Source organism: Amblyomma maculatum, chromosome 10 (genome assembly GCF_055883805.1).
Source record: "Amblyomma maculatum isolate TAMU_Amacu chromosome 10, ASM5588380v1, whole genome shotgun sequence".
Classification (NCBI taxonomy): Eukaryota; Metazoa; Arthropoda; class Arachnida; order Ixodida; family Ixodidae; genus Amblyomma; species Amblyomma maculatum.
The window spans coordinates 105,491,605-105,507,354 of NC_139353.1; the positions used below are offsets into that span (position 1 = coordinate 105,491,605).

Consider the following 15,750-nt stretch of genomic DNA (forward strand, 5'->3'; position numbering starts at 1 on the left):
CAATTTTGCTTGATCGTAATTTTCAATGGAAGAACGCGCATTGAGTATTCTTGTTGTGAAACTCTTAGCTGCGATCACAAGAATGTTCACGCTTCAGAGCGCAACTGCAGCCGAGATTCAGCAAGCAGCCGAGTACGTTTATTTAATGGCCACACAAAAAAGGAAGAAAATTACCAATCGCAGACGGAAAACCTTTCTTGAGAGAGGTTTATGCCATAGCCTTAAACGTCGCTCCACTGTTGAGTTGACATTTCCAGACCAGCTCGCTATCAGTGGGGGCACCAGTTTAACGATATCTTGCATAGCGCCTAAGCATGGGCACGATCATTGTTTTTGTAGATTAGCTGCAGGTACTGTGTACAGTGAGAAAAGAATGATGAAATGAAAAGTGTACACAGCTTGCTACTTCGCCGGACCTCTTCAGACTTCATCATCCTGTTAATGAAAGTGCTCGTAAGCTGACAAAGTTTGATTACTTCCTTTGCGGGGTACATTAAGTATCCATTGTCCTTGGTTTTCATTAACCTGTAACTGGTCCAGTTGACTCATATTTCCTACAACAGACTCTTGCACGACTGACATGTCGCCTCAAAACCATACCAAATATCGCATAAATTAAGCAACAACCTGGTAGTGATAAACAAAACTTGGGGTTCTTAAGTCTCCTTGAGGAGCCTCGTTAGAGTGCCCGTACTTTGACACCTGCTTATTCACCGTATCCCGTAATTGCTGCCTCTGTCGCATATCATTAGAATGCAGCCGTAAGCCACCGCCTTATATGAAATAGTACCCTACACATAGCTATATAAAGCCCCTCTTTACCGAAGCCGTACTAACAAGCCCTATAGGAGTATACTGTGCCTGACTTGGGATCTAAGGGTCCCGCTTTCAATAATTCCCATTTCATCCTTACATCTTATTGACTCTCTCTGGTTCGTCAGCTCCTGCCACATTGAACATGTCATGTGTTCTCATTGCGCCAAAGGTGTCTGGTCATATAACCAACTAAAGTGCCTCTTACCAGAGAGGTTGTTTTTCGACTTTCCGCCGACAGAACGGGCGCCGGATTTTCTGTGGAAGGTGGCTTTTCATTTGATCGCATCGGCTCAAACAGTCTCAAGAGTATAAACAAATGCTGTATCCACAGGCTCCTTTACTTGCAAGGCCACTAAGACTAGCACGGCAAAATTTAGAACTAATTGGATGCTTATAAAAAAGAAACCCTTCGTAGCTCTTTCTGATATCTCCTCGCAACATAACCTGCGAGAGAGCTTCTGGTGCTACTTCATCGTGTTCATCTGCTTCACAACACATCATTAAAAATCCTAGTTCACTGGCCAGCTACTAAATAGGTTAAACAACGGGACGGGAACACAGGAAAAGAGGACGACACAACTAGCACGGTTGTGCCGTCTTCTTCTCCTGTGCTCCCGTCACGTTGTTTACACGGTTAACCTATAATTAATCACCAACAAGTACAATCTGCTGCCGAGCGAAAACCGCGAAAGAGTATCCATCAGTGTGCGCCAGATTAAAGTCTGGCCACCTGCGGAGTACCTTGAAGTAGGCATGAACGTTGCAAAATCTATCTCTCAGTACTTCAACTAGAGTCGGGGTGGGGGAACCGAGCTGGGGAGATGGGGAACCTCAAAAGCGGCTTCATGTAGGGAACCTGTCTCAGACGCCGGAGACCCGGCAAACGCATTGCGGTGGCGGAATGATCCAAGGGCCGACGGCTGCATATTCGGCTAAGAGCGAGTGCTCGCCCTCTACGGAGGCCCATATGGGAGCTCAACTCATATTGTCTGACAGTCAAATACTACGCTGCCCACAATCCCCTCCAACTTCCCATAACCCTATCCTAATTCCTATTTCCCAGTACCCTACAAACCATCCCTTCCGCTACAGCCCAAGGGAGATACGTGGGGTCTCCCCGGGCCCGCTTCCTCGGCTGTGGGTTGCTTTAGTAGCACCTCCCCGTTTTATTTAATAACTTCCAACCAAAAACTTCTGTCTCATTGACCTATTTATTTATTTTTCGAATTGCGGAACTTTCTCTCCCGCGATACATTAGTGGTGCGGGCGGAGTCTGACTTTGGACTCCATCTTACCTTGTCCCTGTAGCAAATTGAATGGCAGCTTATAGGGCATTATGCTTCAGCATCTGAACTTTTAACCTCAGCGCCGCTTTCATTTCAGAGGAAGCGAGTGCATGTCCACTCCTCGCTGCTGCCTGCCTGGAGCGAGCTCAGCAGATATAGTTAGAGGGTATCTTAAATGTCTCTTAAGCGGAGGACGGCGAAAGCCTAACCTTCTCCTATCATTTGCCTCTCATCGTTTGCCACAGTTCGTCATTTCAAGTCGTCGTGTGATATATTGGTCGTTTCCCAGTCCTGATGAGTCTGCCTGCGTAGTCATGGTAACCCTTGTCACTCATAACTAAGCAGGTTTCTCATTTAGAATCAGCAGGGGTCATTACATGTCGTCGTTTCACATATTGGCCATTTCGTAGTCATTAACAGTAATGATGAGTCAGGCCTAGCTATTATAGTCATTACCGCACATTGCTAAGCAGTTTTACTCATTTCTAATCAATTGCCGTCGTTACCTGTTGTAGTTTGATATACTCGTCATTATAAATCATTTTAGTCATTATTAACCATTATTAGTAATTAGCATTAGTCATTACCTCTATCAATGTCTATTTATAAGTTTTATTGATTACCTATCACCAATAATCAATTTCATTCCTAATTTCTCTCCTAGCAAGTCTGCTTTTGCGACTGACACACCAGTGCACAGATGCGAAGCACAGATTACAGGCACAGCTTTTGCGCACAGATTTTCTCTCCAAGCGCCTAGGACGGCTTTCGCTTTAAAAAACAAACGCATCCCGTTTCAACGTTACCGTGCTTGCACACGCGCACACAAAAAGTTTGCGTTTACCACGCAGACGCAAGGCTAAGGCTCCAAGATAGGAAGCAAACCGCGCGCTCGGAGCCGGCGACCGCGACGGCGACGTGTCCCCGAACAGTGGCGCCCTCAGCAGAAATAGCGGGCGCAACTGTAAACTCCCCAAGGACGCGCTTGCCCATTGACGGCGGCGCGACGCAGCAGGCCGCACCCAGTGCGCTTCCATCGAGCGGCCGTGCTACAGTCCTGCCGTATTAGGTGGAAACAGAAGTTGATAAGATAGTATAGCCGTATAAAACGTATTCATTGTTGCCATGTAATATACCCATTTCGGCTGCGTAGTTATCGTATCGTAGTACCATTGAGTTTCTTACTACTATTGTTAAGTAGAGTTCCTATTTGGTAATCTTAGCTTTACTAAAGGTGTATGTATTGTCATATGCATTCTCCGTCCTCACTAAGGTATACGATGGTCGTATAAGTCCTCTAAACTATTGGACAGAAAACACGTCCCAGGGTTGTAGAGTTAGCGTGTTATTATCGAGGTCCAATAAACAGTGGCCCAATTCCACTTGACCGAGTCTCTTCATTTTAAGAAAAGAAATTTCCTTTCTTAGAACGACTTCGTAATGTTTAGCTGAGGCTGCCATTCCGTTGATGGCATGACAAACATACAAAATCGTTCAGGAGCAGACTCTGCCATACTCGGAAGTTTTGTAAAGATCAGCCAGCGGTCAACCATTACACCTGCCGTACACCATAGCAGAGGGTGGCAATTTGAGAGCTGCGCGTTCGCGTTGCCGTCAGAACGATGGCAAGCACTTCGGTGGCAGAGGCAGAACGAAGGTTGCACGCTGCCTAATACAAATATAATGTCCTTTGTAGCCGTATGGCTGCGCTTGGTTGGATGCAATGAGTAATTACACCCTTATTATAATGTCATAAAAAACAGAAGCAGAGAACATATCTGGATACGTGACATACAACCCCCTTCCCATCTTTTTGGATCGGCGGCGGAGAAAGCGGTGGCTGGTGCGGTCGACCACCGCAAACTACAGAATACCGTTGTGAATTTCTTTGAAAGTGATAAGAAAAAAGAAGCAACCTGATCCGCTAGTATTGTGTAAGGAAGCTGTGCGACAGCACTGGCTACTAAGTACTGTGCAAGTTCTACAGTTCCTGCTTCGCATTTCATCTAAACGTTAGCCAATCCGTTGCAAGCGATAACGAAACCGTTAGCTATCTCAGGCCGATGAGAGTTGCTACTTATAACCGCTAGGGTGGAGCATTCAGGAAGGTTTTGTTGCGCTTTCGTTAGGTGAGCTTTTGTAGGCATTTTTTTATTAACACGATTACAGTGAAAATACGGTAGTGCTGCAGTTTAACGAGGTCAGGTTTCTTCGTTGTGAATAAACGTAAGTTGTGAATGGACTCATGAGCAAACGCGTCGTTTTTGTACGTGCACTGCCGAGAATTATGCTTTGTTTGAATAAAGTATGAAATTCATGCCGAATATATTGTGCTGCGGCCGGACTAAAGCGCGATCGCTTTCGTGGGCGCCCAGCGCGCCAAGGCATATCCTACTACAGTTTTATACCACGCCTCAAATGCTAGAAGAGAACCTATACGCACGAGATGTGGGTGCTCAACAAATATGCGGAAACGCTGGGTGAGTGCAGCACGCGACGAAACACGTAAACAAAATAAGCGGCATCGGTAAAAATACGGTATGCGCTCCAAATGCGCTCGCTACGATTATGGATTGGATTGCCTTGTTGCGGCGAGAGTAGCTTGCAAAAGTTTGAGACGAAATCAACCCGCTTCAAAAACCTGTAAAATTTGAGGTTTTTACCGGTCGTACATATTTCTAATAATTTTCCAAGGGCTAAGAATTGCAAAATAACAGTTTAATTAATTAAATCGATTTTTTATCCCACTGATTCTATGGGAGTGTAATCCCATTGGCCATAGTAGACATACTCACTCCAGAATTACCTTACTGATAGAGGCAGAGAACACTCTAGGCCAGGCCATTTTTCAGATAAACGCGTTATTCTCTGAACCAGTCGGCAATATTCATGACGCACGGAGGAGGCTTTGTCCTTTTCCTTGGAATGCGGAATCGAATGCTTTCGCAATAATGGTCTATTCAGCAACGAAGCGTCGATTATACTTACATGAATATTTGTTTGCGGTCGCCAACCCGTCCACGTATACGCTTTGTAACTGAGCACGGGCACTAGGAATGCATGTGGGAAGAGCAAACGGGGCAGATAGATCCAACCGCAACATTGGAATATAAACCATACGGCAGTCCAGATTTTCAACGAGCACTGCTCCAAATTTCGCAGCGATTATACGTTAAGTCGGTAGCCTTTAATGGCTCATGCTCGCGAATCGTGTCCATCCATCCGTAACGCTTTCGTTACGTGAGAGGTGGTAGCTGGCAGCTGAGATGGCCGAGAACTAACTGGACGTAGGGCTTCCCGATATTACGTTGGACAGGAGATGCCAACTCCTGCCTCTTCTTTCATATAGGAGGATGACATGACAATCAGCCTGTCTTCCTAGGCGACGCTGGTACGTTCATACGGCTGGGTTAAAACGGGGCTTTATGTGTTGCTTACGCTTTCGCGTCATCGCGAAGGTGGGAGTGAAAACAGAAAGAGGTGCCGTAGAGGAGGGCTTCGGGCCACCGCCCGATAGAGGCTTTCGCCTCATTGCAGTTAAGCGATCCCAATTGCCTACCAGAATTTTTAAACAAAGACCATGGATAATCTTTATTTCAAGACCATGGAGGGAGATCGTATACACGTAGGCAATTATAGGCCGGTATCTTTAACTTCCGTTTGCTGTAAGATGCTTGAGCATGTCCTCTACTCCAACCTGATGAAACATTTCCAAGAAACGTACACAGCTAACACAGCTAACGGAATTCACGCATGACATTGCAGCTGGTTTGGACAAAGGTGAACAAATAGATGCGCTCTGTCTTTAGTTACGAAAAGCATGTGATGTCGTCCCACACAATCTGTTTTGCATGAAATTATCAATCCCGGGCATCCCGGAAAATATTCTTGGCTGGATAAAAGATTACCTCCACATGCGAAAACAACAGGTTATTCTAAACGGGTTGACATCGGCTCCAATGCATGTTTTATCGGGAGCGCCTCAAGGATCTGTACTTGGTCCATTATTATTTCTGGTTTATATAAATGATTTAGTCTTAGGCCTCCAATCGACCATCAGACTGTATGCCGATGATTGCGTCCTGTATCGTCCGGTATATGTTGTGCTGATATGTCTGTTCTGCAGGGCGACTTAGAAAAAGTGTCTATCTGATGCAACCGGTACCAGATGACTCTGAATACCGAAAAATGTTACCATGTGAAATTCACAAAGAAAATGACAAGGTTCCCCAGTTCATATAGCATAAATAATAGTGCACTCAATAGCACCGAACATGTCAGATACCTCGGAGTAACGTTTTCTCAAACACTTGATCGGTCCAATCATGTTAACCAAATTACCACGAAAGCTTGCCGTCTTCATTTTTGCCGACGAAATTTTAAGCATTCACCTCCTTCACTGAAAGCTAACCTGTATCTGACTAGTGTTAGACCTATTTTAGAATATGCATGCGTAACATGGGATCTATACACAAAAGCCAAATAGATAAAATGGAATGGGAGCAGAAACAGGCAGCGCGCGCTTCGTAACCGGAAATTATCGTTACACTGTTAGAGCGTCTGATATACGGAAAGGCGTGGGCTGGAAAACCCTCACTTCACGCAGAAAAATTCTAAGGCTAAAGTTTCTGCACAATATACGTCAAAATAAAACTGGCATTAATAAGACAATGTTTATTAAGCATCCACATTACTTGTCATCTAGAAGAGACCACAATAATAAAATCAGTCCAAACCAGTGTTGTACTAATGTGTTTAAGTATTCATTTTTCCCTTGCACGATTAACGATGGGAACCAGCTTCCTAGTGATGTAATGGCTGCGACTAATGTTGAGAATTCTATGCAGAATTTTATTCATTGTATGTTACTTTATTCATTTCTGAATTTAGGCTATTTTGTGCCCTTTAATTCTGTTATAATGGAAAGTTAGTTTTGTTAATTTTTAAAAAAATTGTATGCTGTGTCAGTTTGTTTTTGCTTTATTGCTTTTGGTGTTGTTGCTTGCATGTGGTTGGATTTACTGATGTATTTCCTCACGCCACCCCATGTATCTATACCCCCCCTACAATAATGCCTCCCAGGCGATGTAGGTATACTGAATAAATAAATATTGGATAGCGTTTTGCGCGCAAGAATGACGATATACAACGATTGACACAAGCTGCATCACATATAGAGCGGAAGTTACGTGATCTCCTCGCTCCTATGAGCATGCTTCGACATTATACCTCCGAGGCAGCGACCGGCCAGCCAGCGCGCGTCCTTGACGATGCGCTGCAGCGCAAACAGCCTGAGTATAAAACGGCAGACTGCTGCACGCCCGCGGCAGAGCGCTCTGGGAAGATGCAGTATTCCGGGCCACTCTCACGGCCGCTCGCTCTGGAAATATGTCTTGTTTTTCACCGAGCCCGCTATCAACTTATCATTCTTCTCTTGTACGGCCGCCGCTACCGATAAACTCTGCGATCAACTATCGATTACGCCTTATCGAATAAGAAAGCCGTGAGAATTCCTTTTCGTCACATACTGTCGGTTAATATAATATTGTTCTCGCCTTTATTTAATCTTGATCTGACTTAGTATTTTTACGCAGTGTTTTCTGCGTAACTCTTGCCCCTACTTATTATATCTGGAATATTTGCTTTGTTATTTTTATAGTCTCCTTTTATCGCACTGCTTTTCCATTGCCGTTTTTTTTCTTTTGTCATTTACCGAGTCGCCTTTTACGACTATCGTGTCTTGGTGTTGCCTTCATTTTTCCAGCACTACTAGATATAAATATCGAATTTTTGTAAAAAATGTCTGTCTTGGACTTGGTCCCAATCATAAACTGACACACGTACTTCACGGGTTGACCAGCTTAACTTTGTTCTCAAATCTCATAGAGGGACGACGGATAACCGTAAAGGGGATCCCGCGCCTCGGTTGACCTCGAATGCGGGGGCGTGTGACAACGACCTGAACGGCCAGTGAGTTCTATTTCGCTGAAAATGAAAACTTTCACACAGAATTGTCTCTATTGAGAACGATATCTCCCACTTATTTTACAGACCGTTAGCGCTTGCTCCGAGGTTTGACTTAAAGATTCGACACTACCAAACTGTCATTTGCTATATTGCTACAAACAAGGCCTTCACAAAAAGCAAGATGTCGAATGATCCGTTTCCGTTCTCAGCTGAGCACGCGCAAACCTCACTTCGTCCATTATCGTGGTGCATAACACCTCACCGTGTTTGCAGTGGGATATACTTTCCCTATGCAGCCGACGCTAGCCGTGTGAGTTACGGAGTCTCACAAGCGTGGTATAGCTTCAAGTGCGGAGCATGGGATATTTCTGTCTTCGTAGAACGGCCGCCTGTCACAGGAGGCGCGGTACGTAGTAGGTCGCAATACTCAGGCGGCTAATAAGTACTTAAGAGCCATCGTAGTGGGCCTACAATTTCTGCTGAAGTCCACGCTGTCGTAGCTGTCGCCAAAACCAGAAAACGTCGCCCGACGCGTGGGTGAGGTGCCGACAGTACTAATCGCATCGTTGCTTAAAGCGCTGCTCGGAAGCAACGGTCGGAAGCCGGCCATTCGCTGAGTCTTCGTCAAGCCACAGGGTCTCGGCGATACGGGGATTGCAGATTAAATGAAAACGGTAAGGTGCCAAGGGTGTAAGGTGGTGGTCGGGCAAACAGAGGAAACGGCTGCAGCCTGTCAACTCATAATAAAAAAGTAGGATGATGTCCAGTGGCTCAACTGTGGCCTTGTGCACCAACATCATAATGGTTAACATCCTGTTCATGCGCTTAGACAAGCCATTCGTTTGCGGGTGACACGGTGCCAAGTGGCAAAATTTTGTTGACCCAGAAGCTCCTAAACGACATCCGCAGGGAACTGACGGGCCCGATTACTTATGGCATAAGACAACTGAGCGGAGCAGACCTAATGGTACTTGAGGAGCTCTAGCTGACAGAATGGTAGCCGTTTCCCAGACACGAGGACAATAAGCGCAAATGACGATCCACTTGTTTCCGAAGCAAGACTTTGCGAATGAACCCAGTAAGTCGATGCTGTGTGGATCAAATGGCACGCTTGGAGGTTTCCAGTGGGTGCGACAACCCAGTTGGTGCAACTGTAGGGTGTTTGTGGTCACGGCATTGCGTGCAACTGGCCACACGTGTTTTAAAGGGCGATATCAACTTAGACCAGAAAAATCATTTTTGGGCGCGGCGGAACATCCGAGTCGATATGACCATGCACATCATACAGCACGCGTCAAATATGAAAAATAATGTAAATACAAAACCATCTGAGGCCTTATTAACAGCTGTCACAGAGCGTGAACCTTGGCCGGCTGCAAAGGCTTCGAAAAGCCAATGCTAGTCGATTTCCCGGTTTTGGAAGCCAATGCGATAAATATGTGGCCAGGCAGACGATGGACGCTGGGTGACAGCGGAACAGAATATGAAGAAAAGAACGACTATATACGATTTATAAACCTCTATGAAGAGAAAAACACAGCGGACGGAAGCATATGAATCAAAAGAAGAAACACTAGGATGCATGCACTGGCTCGCTTACTTTCACGCCTTCTCGGTCCACAGCGCCTACCAGCTCCTTAGCGTAGAGGTAGCCCAAGCCACCGTAGAGCATGGCTTTTGTTCCGTCCTTGTAATAAAACGGCGGCGCCAGAGCTCCCAAGGTCAGAGACAGTTGGTTCAGGACATGCACGTACTGGGCGTATGGCTGGGCTGCGCCTTCCGCGATTCGCAGCTGCTGCAAGCCGGCGTCGGTGCCAGTGAGGCCGCGGAGGCTCCGACGAGTCTCGATCCAGAAATGAGCAAAGGAAAGGGCGCTCTCAGGGAACTCGGCGTACACCTCGTCGAGACGCTCAGCAGTGAGAAACTGTTTGTCCGGCCATAGCACGCTGTGCACAGACCGGAGCTTCTCGGCCGCGACATGTTGGGTTCTATTGTCCAGCCATGGTGCGGCCGAAGCCTTCTCGGCGGCGGTCTGCGGAAGAACAAAGCACACGTGTATGATTTACGGCGTCAACGAGGCGGCTTAACGCAATAACCTATAGCCTAAGCACCGGTTTTGCTGGCGTGATCTATGTACGCATGTAAAATTACCTTGATTCTCAAGAGATGAGGATGACTCCTCCACAACGAACACAAAGACTTCCTACGTTCTCCGAGGAGTGGTATAGATGTCTTCGCCAAGCCTCCGTATGGTCTCTTTCCAAGCGAGCCCGCATCACATGCGGTGTCCTTTAACATGCGATGTGAGTGCACGGTAACGAACCCGAGGTCGTAGAAATTTCTGTAGCCCTAACTACGAAGAATTTTATAGCCTGAGTCGGTTTGGAACAATAAACCCCCAAACCAAATCTTTGTCTGAGCTCATCCAATCTTAGAATGGAGTCCTACAAGCAACACAACAACAGCTCATCATTTCCAGACCGACGGACTTACGTTTTATGTCTACGTAACAATCAGGGAATCAGTTTCTGTTCGTCGATGCCGAAAACAAGACAGATACTGTCCCCAAGGATGTGATCTTTGCCTAGTTTACAGATCACTACCACGCTCACAGTAGTGCTACCGCATGGTCCTTATGGTAACAGTGATTACGTATTTACATACTCTCGCCGTGAGGCCTGTTGACTCATCTGTTTACGTAATAAATATCAGCAATGCACCGATGACCAATGCTACAACTCTCGACGAGGCAATGCCGACGACAAACCGGAAGACGAAGTCTGTGTTTCGACGCAGATATACAGTCACCGAGTGATCGAAAAGGTGTTTCAGCAATGCCTGCTTTGTCGGTAAACTGCAGTCTTTCTCAATGACTCGGAAGCATCGCAGCAGTGCCGGGCTTGTCCAGGAATATTGCTTGGTGTACGCTTCAAGTCCCAATACGCGTGTTGTGTTGAGGCTAAATTCCTATTTATGTTTGCCATTATCTTTTACTTTGTGAAGGAACGCAAACACGATATTCCATAGCACTGGGATGCCGCCAATTATTTCAGTAACTGTAGCGGGGGACCATAGCGGACATGCGGCCTTTTCACTCGTTCTGTGCTCTCGGAACAATATGTCTGATGCTGCTGTTTTGCTGTTCGTTCAAGCTTACAACGGTGAGTGCTGGTCTCATTGTTATAGCCCTAGGTTGCTGAGCCATAGATGACATTGGCTCGAGCATCCAACCTCACCATTTATACGGTTTCGGATTTTTTCAAGCTCTCTGGGTGCCTTCTGGTAAGCTTTCTAAGACCCACGCGTATCCATTTCCCTTACTGCTGGCCAGTTTCCAGAGCACACTCCGTCGCTGTCAGTACCATTTCCATGAATCTACAAAAGTGCGTCAGGCCGATGTTATGCTTTTTTTCACAGATTCCATGGCATCCGCATGGTATGCAAGTCAAACTTCAAGTGTCATCGCTATGGATTTTCTCCTACAGAAAGGGCAGCTGCAACGCACAACAGAACCTAATTACCGCAAAGCATGAATTTTAGCAGGCCCTAATACAGGCTGAGCAATCTCATCAATAAGTTGGCAGCGTAATAGCTGGGAACTCCAGCTGAAGAAAATTACATTTTTAGCCATTTGAAAGTTCGGTAATAGGAAAAAAGATAGACAAGCTGGAACAAATATTTCCCACAATTAGTCATTCTCATTAAAAGACGATAGCTCTGTTATTCCCCAGAATCTGGAGACCGAACTTGTGAGTGTCCAAGTCAGACTAGCTTGCTAGGACGTGGGCTAGTGAAATCAGTTGATAGCCAAACTGCGTGCCAGTTCTACTCTATAACTGCACTGTCCTGTCCTGAAACCTTTTCTGTCCTGAAACCTTTTCTTCCAGATAGCACTATCGCACTTGTTATTACTTGTAAAGCTCGGAAGAACAGCAGCAACACTTCGCTGGATGATGTGTTGTCCGCAAGTAGAAACAAATATTTTGCTTTTCCAGCAGTCAGTTGTCTCCCCTGCGTCTCTTCTCTTGGCACTACTAAAGCGTAGCCACATCACTAGCACAAGGCGCATGTAACCACTGATAATTGTCTAAGGCGAAAGCCCTAATAGGCTATAGTATGTCGCCAAACACAGAGGGCATAATGTGCCCGGAATGGGAAAGGAAAATATGTGCAGTGAATAGATCATTACTCACAGAAATATAATGATAATGAAATTAAATAAAAAATTGGTGATAAGAAAAATAGTGGCAACAAAAGTAAACAGGACATAGGTAATAATGAAATCAGTGATAAGAAAATAATGACACAGATAGTGTTGGAAATTTTTTTGGCGTACAAAAAGCGCTTTTTTGCAGTTATTGAACGTGTCTCGATTATTTGTCGTTTCGAGGCGCATTTCTCAGTCATAAATGGGAGATTGCACAAGCAGCTACACTTACCTCTACGATACTGGCCAGGTGGGTGTCAATGTTCCGACGCTGTTCATCAGTGAAATGCGTCACTGCAACTATAGCGGCCACCAGAAGCTTGTAGCTGGCCTCAACCTGGCTGGCACAAAACAACGGCCGCATTACTTGGGCGTGACGCTGACTTCCATGCAGGACAAGCAGGACGGTCTCGGGGTTGGCTACTGCTGCATATGCCTCAAGAAACAGCCATGCCAGATTGCGACGAACACTGCTGTCGTTGAATGTTCCAAAAATTTGCAAGTTCGCGTTCAGCAGGGTCGCGTCAGTCGTGAGCAACAGGTCTTCCATTGTGAAAGGCGGATCAAACGCAAGTTTTGTGTTAATGATGCGTTTTAAGTAACTCGTGGTGGCGAGTTGCGTGAGGTCGTCCAGTTTCTGCAGGGGCAACACCAACGGCACTTTCGCCTTGCTCGAGCTCGATGAAATAAAGAGATCGAAAATGTAACGAAGCATGTTATAAGCTTCAGTTATTTCATCAGGTGAAGGCGTTGCATGTGTGTCGTTAGCGAAAATCTTAAAGATCTGACGGTAAACCTTGTCAAAGAACTGCCTAGGTATTTGTTTGAAGACAGTCCTCCACTCCAGCATGAATTTATTCGGAGCGAAAAATAGACGACGCCTCTGGCTGTCATCCATTGCCGGTGGAAGCAGGTCCAGCGAAAACCAAAGGTTGACGTTCCAGTTGAAGGAAAGGTCGAAAAGAATGTCCAGTGGAGAGAACCCTTTGATATTTCCCGTATCCTCCGGCCATGTGAGACCACGCTTCCTCATGAACTCCTTGAACACGCCAACTTGCGAGCCCGTCTGCGCTATGCAGCTGTTGAACATGGCAACAGCTTTTCTCCCTGCTGGAAGCCGGGCGACACCCTTGAGTAGTGTGTCGGGTAGCTTTTCCTGCCACGTAATCACCATGTCCGTCAGTGCAGAGCGCGACAGCTCTGCGAACTGTTTACGGGGTGTCCAGCGGCCGCAGACATAGGCAGCGAAATCTTTGCATGGATCCATGCTTTTGTCCAGCTGGCGTTCGATTAGCGCCCTGCAAAAAACACAAATCTGCGTCTCAACACTGGCATCTTTCCCTATGTTAAGAAGCACTACATTTCTTGAGCACTGCGCTTCGCAAACCAAGGCGCGGAGTATTTTTATCAGTCAACAAATGTGCAGTGTAATGTTGCTTCTCTGCTAATAGAGCCATAATAATCCGGGGCGTAAGTAAAATGCAGTGCCGCTTCTATTGATTGAGTGGGGAAAAAGTAGGCTTAGTCCCTCCTAGGAACACATAAACTCACGTAGTTTCAAAACGTTTTTATAACTTCGCAATGCGTCTTCCTTGGTGAAGACACGCCTTACCTTGGTGAAGACACGCCTTTCCCTGGCGCAGATACACCTTCAGCAGTCCAAGACAGACTTCGAAGCTACAGAACGTGACTTCAAAGAAGGATTAATTTGAAAAAGCGCAGAATGTAATGTAAATGGGTCGGAAGGAGGATCCCCAGGAACATATGTGAGGAAAACATCATCATAATCAGCCTGACTATACGCACTGCAGGGCGAAGGCCACTCCTGCAGTTTCTGCACTTAACCCGGTTCTGTTCTAGCTGCATCCACTTGACCCCTGCGAACTTCTTAACCTCATCCGCCCACCTAACTTTCTGCCGCCCCCTGCTACGCTTTCTTTCCCTTGGAATCCAGTTTGTCACCCTAAGCGACCATCGGTTATCCTCTCGTCGCACTACATGTCCTGCCCATGCTCATTTCTTCTTCTTAATTTCCACTACAATGTCGGTAACTTGAGTTATTTCTCTGACCCACTCTCTACGCTTTCTGTTTCTTAATGTTACCCCTACCATTTTTCGTTCCATAACCCTCTGGGTTGCCATCAACTTCAGTAGAACTCTCTTGGTTAGCCTCTACGTCTCAGCCCCATAGGTGAGTACGGATAAAATGCAACTGTTGTATACTTTCTTCTTGAGCGATATTGGTAAGCGTCTAGTCATAATCTGCGAGTTCTTGCCAAATGCGCTCCATCCCAATCTTATTCTTCTCGTTATTTCCTTTTCATGGTCTGGATCTGTGGTTACTACCTGTCCTGAATCGACATATTCGCCTACTACTTCCAGTACTTCGCTACTTAGTGTAAACTGCGGTTCCTTCCCGAGTATGTTGAATATTACCTTAGTCTTCTGCATATTGATTTTCAAGCCTACCTTTCTGCTTTTCCTGTCTAGGTCATCAATCATTATTTGCAGTTCATCCCCGGAGTTGCTAAGCAAGGCAATGTCATCAGCAAATCGTAGATTAGGGGTGGTATTCTCCATCTACCCTTATCCCTAACTGCTTCCATTCCAAGCCTCTGAAAACTTCCTCTAAGCAAGCTGTGAATAGTACTGGGGAGATTGTGTCTCCTTGCCTGACACCTTTCTGTATGGGAATTTTGTTGCTTTCTTTATGCAGAACTATGGTTGCTGTGCAGCCACTATATATATCTTCCAGCACTTTCACGTACGGCTTTTCTACCCCCTGATTTCGCAATGCCTTCATCATCGCTGAGGAAAACATACCGAAATGTTTTTCTTGTGTGAGACCACCTTGGTGCTGTCGGTAGTTATTGATTAACTAATCTTTGTTATAAAAGCATGGCGAAAAATTTGCGTTATTTCGAATGGAACCTATTGTGAATAGCCCGCGACAAATAGTTCTGAAGCGAGATATATACCTGAATGGTCAATTTCCTGAGCGCTTCTCAGAATGGAGCAATCTCCTGGCGCAGTGTGACACGCTGTCGCGCTCGCTACATTTCCTCGTAAACACTGCGGCTGAAATAACACAAAGCTTTACATGGACGGTAGTAATGAGAAAGTATAACAAAACAAACGCATTTCGTGCGGTAGCAGACGACGAACACTGTGTCTAAGCACATGTGTTGCTCTTATGGCAGATCTGGCGGAGGCCGTAGATATCACCTGCAATGTCTGCTGCTCAGTGCATAGTTTTCTTTCCTTTAGCATGGGTTAGCCACATTTCAGTGGGTTGCGCTTCCTACCAGAATACCAATACATTTTATACGCGCACAGCGATTCAAAATATAGCCTTGAAATATTTCGGTTTCTTTTATTCCAATGAGAGCAAAGTCTACTTCTAACCCCTTCCTTGTGTGAGGATTCACCGCTGACTGTACCGAAAAAGGTCCAATACCTAAAGACTTTGAGGTC

The 15,750-nt window shown here is 45.9% G+C and overlaps 1 protein-coding gene across 1 annotated transcript in view; it reads right to left on the reverse strand.

Moving 5' to 3' along the window:
- LOC146177186 (endothelin-converting enzyme 1-like) overlaps positions 1 to 12,826 on the reverse strand; it is a 33,766-nt gene extending 20,940 nt beyond the window's left edge. Inside the window, exons 1-2 of the mRNA XM_084581485.1 lie at positions 12,509 to 12,826; positions 9,670 to 10,101 (exon numbers count right to left, since the gene is read on the reverse strand). Coding sequence (XP_084437611.1) covers positions 9,670 to 10,101; positions 12,509 to 12,826 — 750 coding nt within the window. The remainder of the gene's footprint in view (positions 1 to 9,669; positions 10,102 to 12,508) is intronic.
- Between the last annotated feature and the right edge of the window lie 2,924 nt (positions 12,827 to 15,750).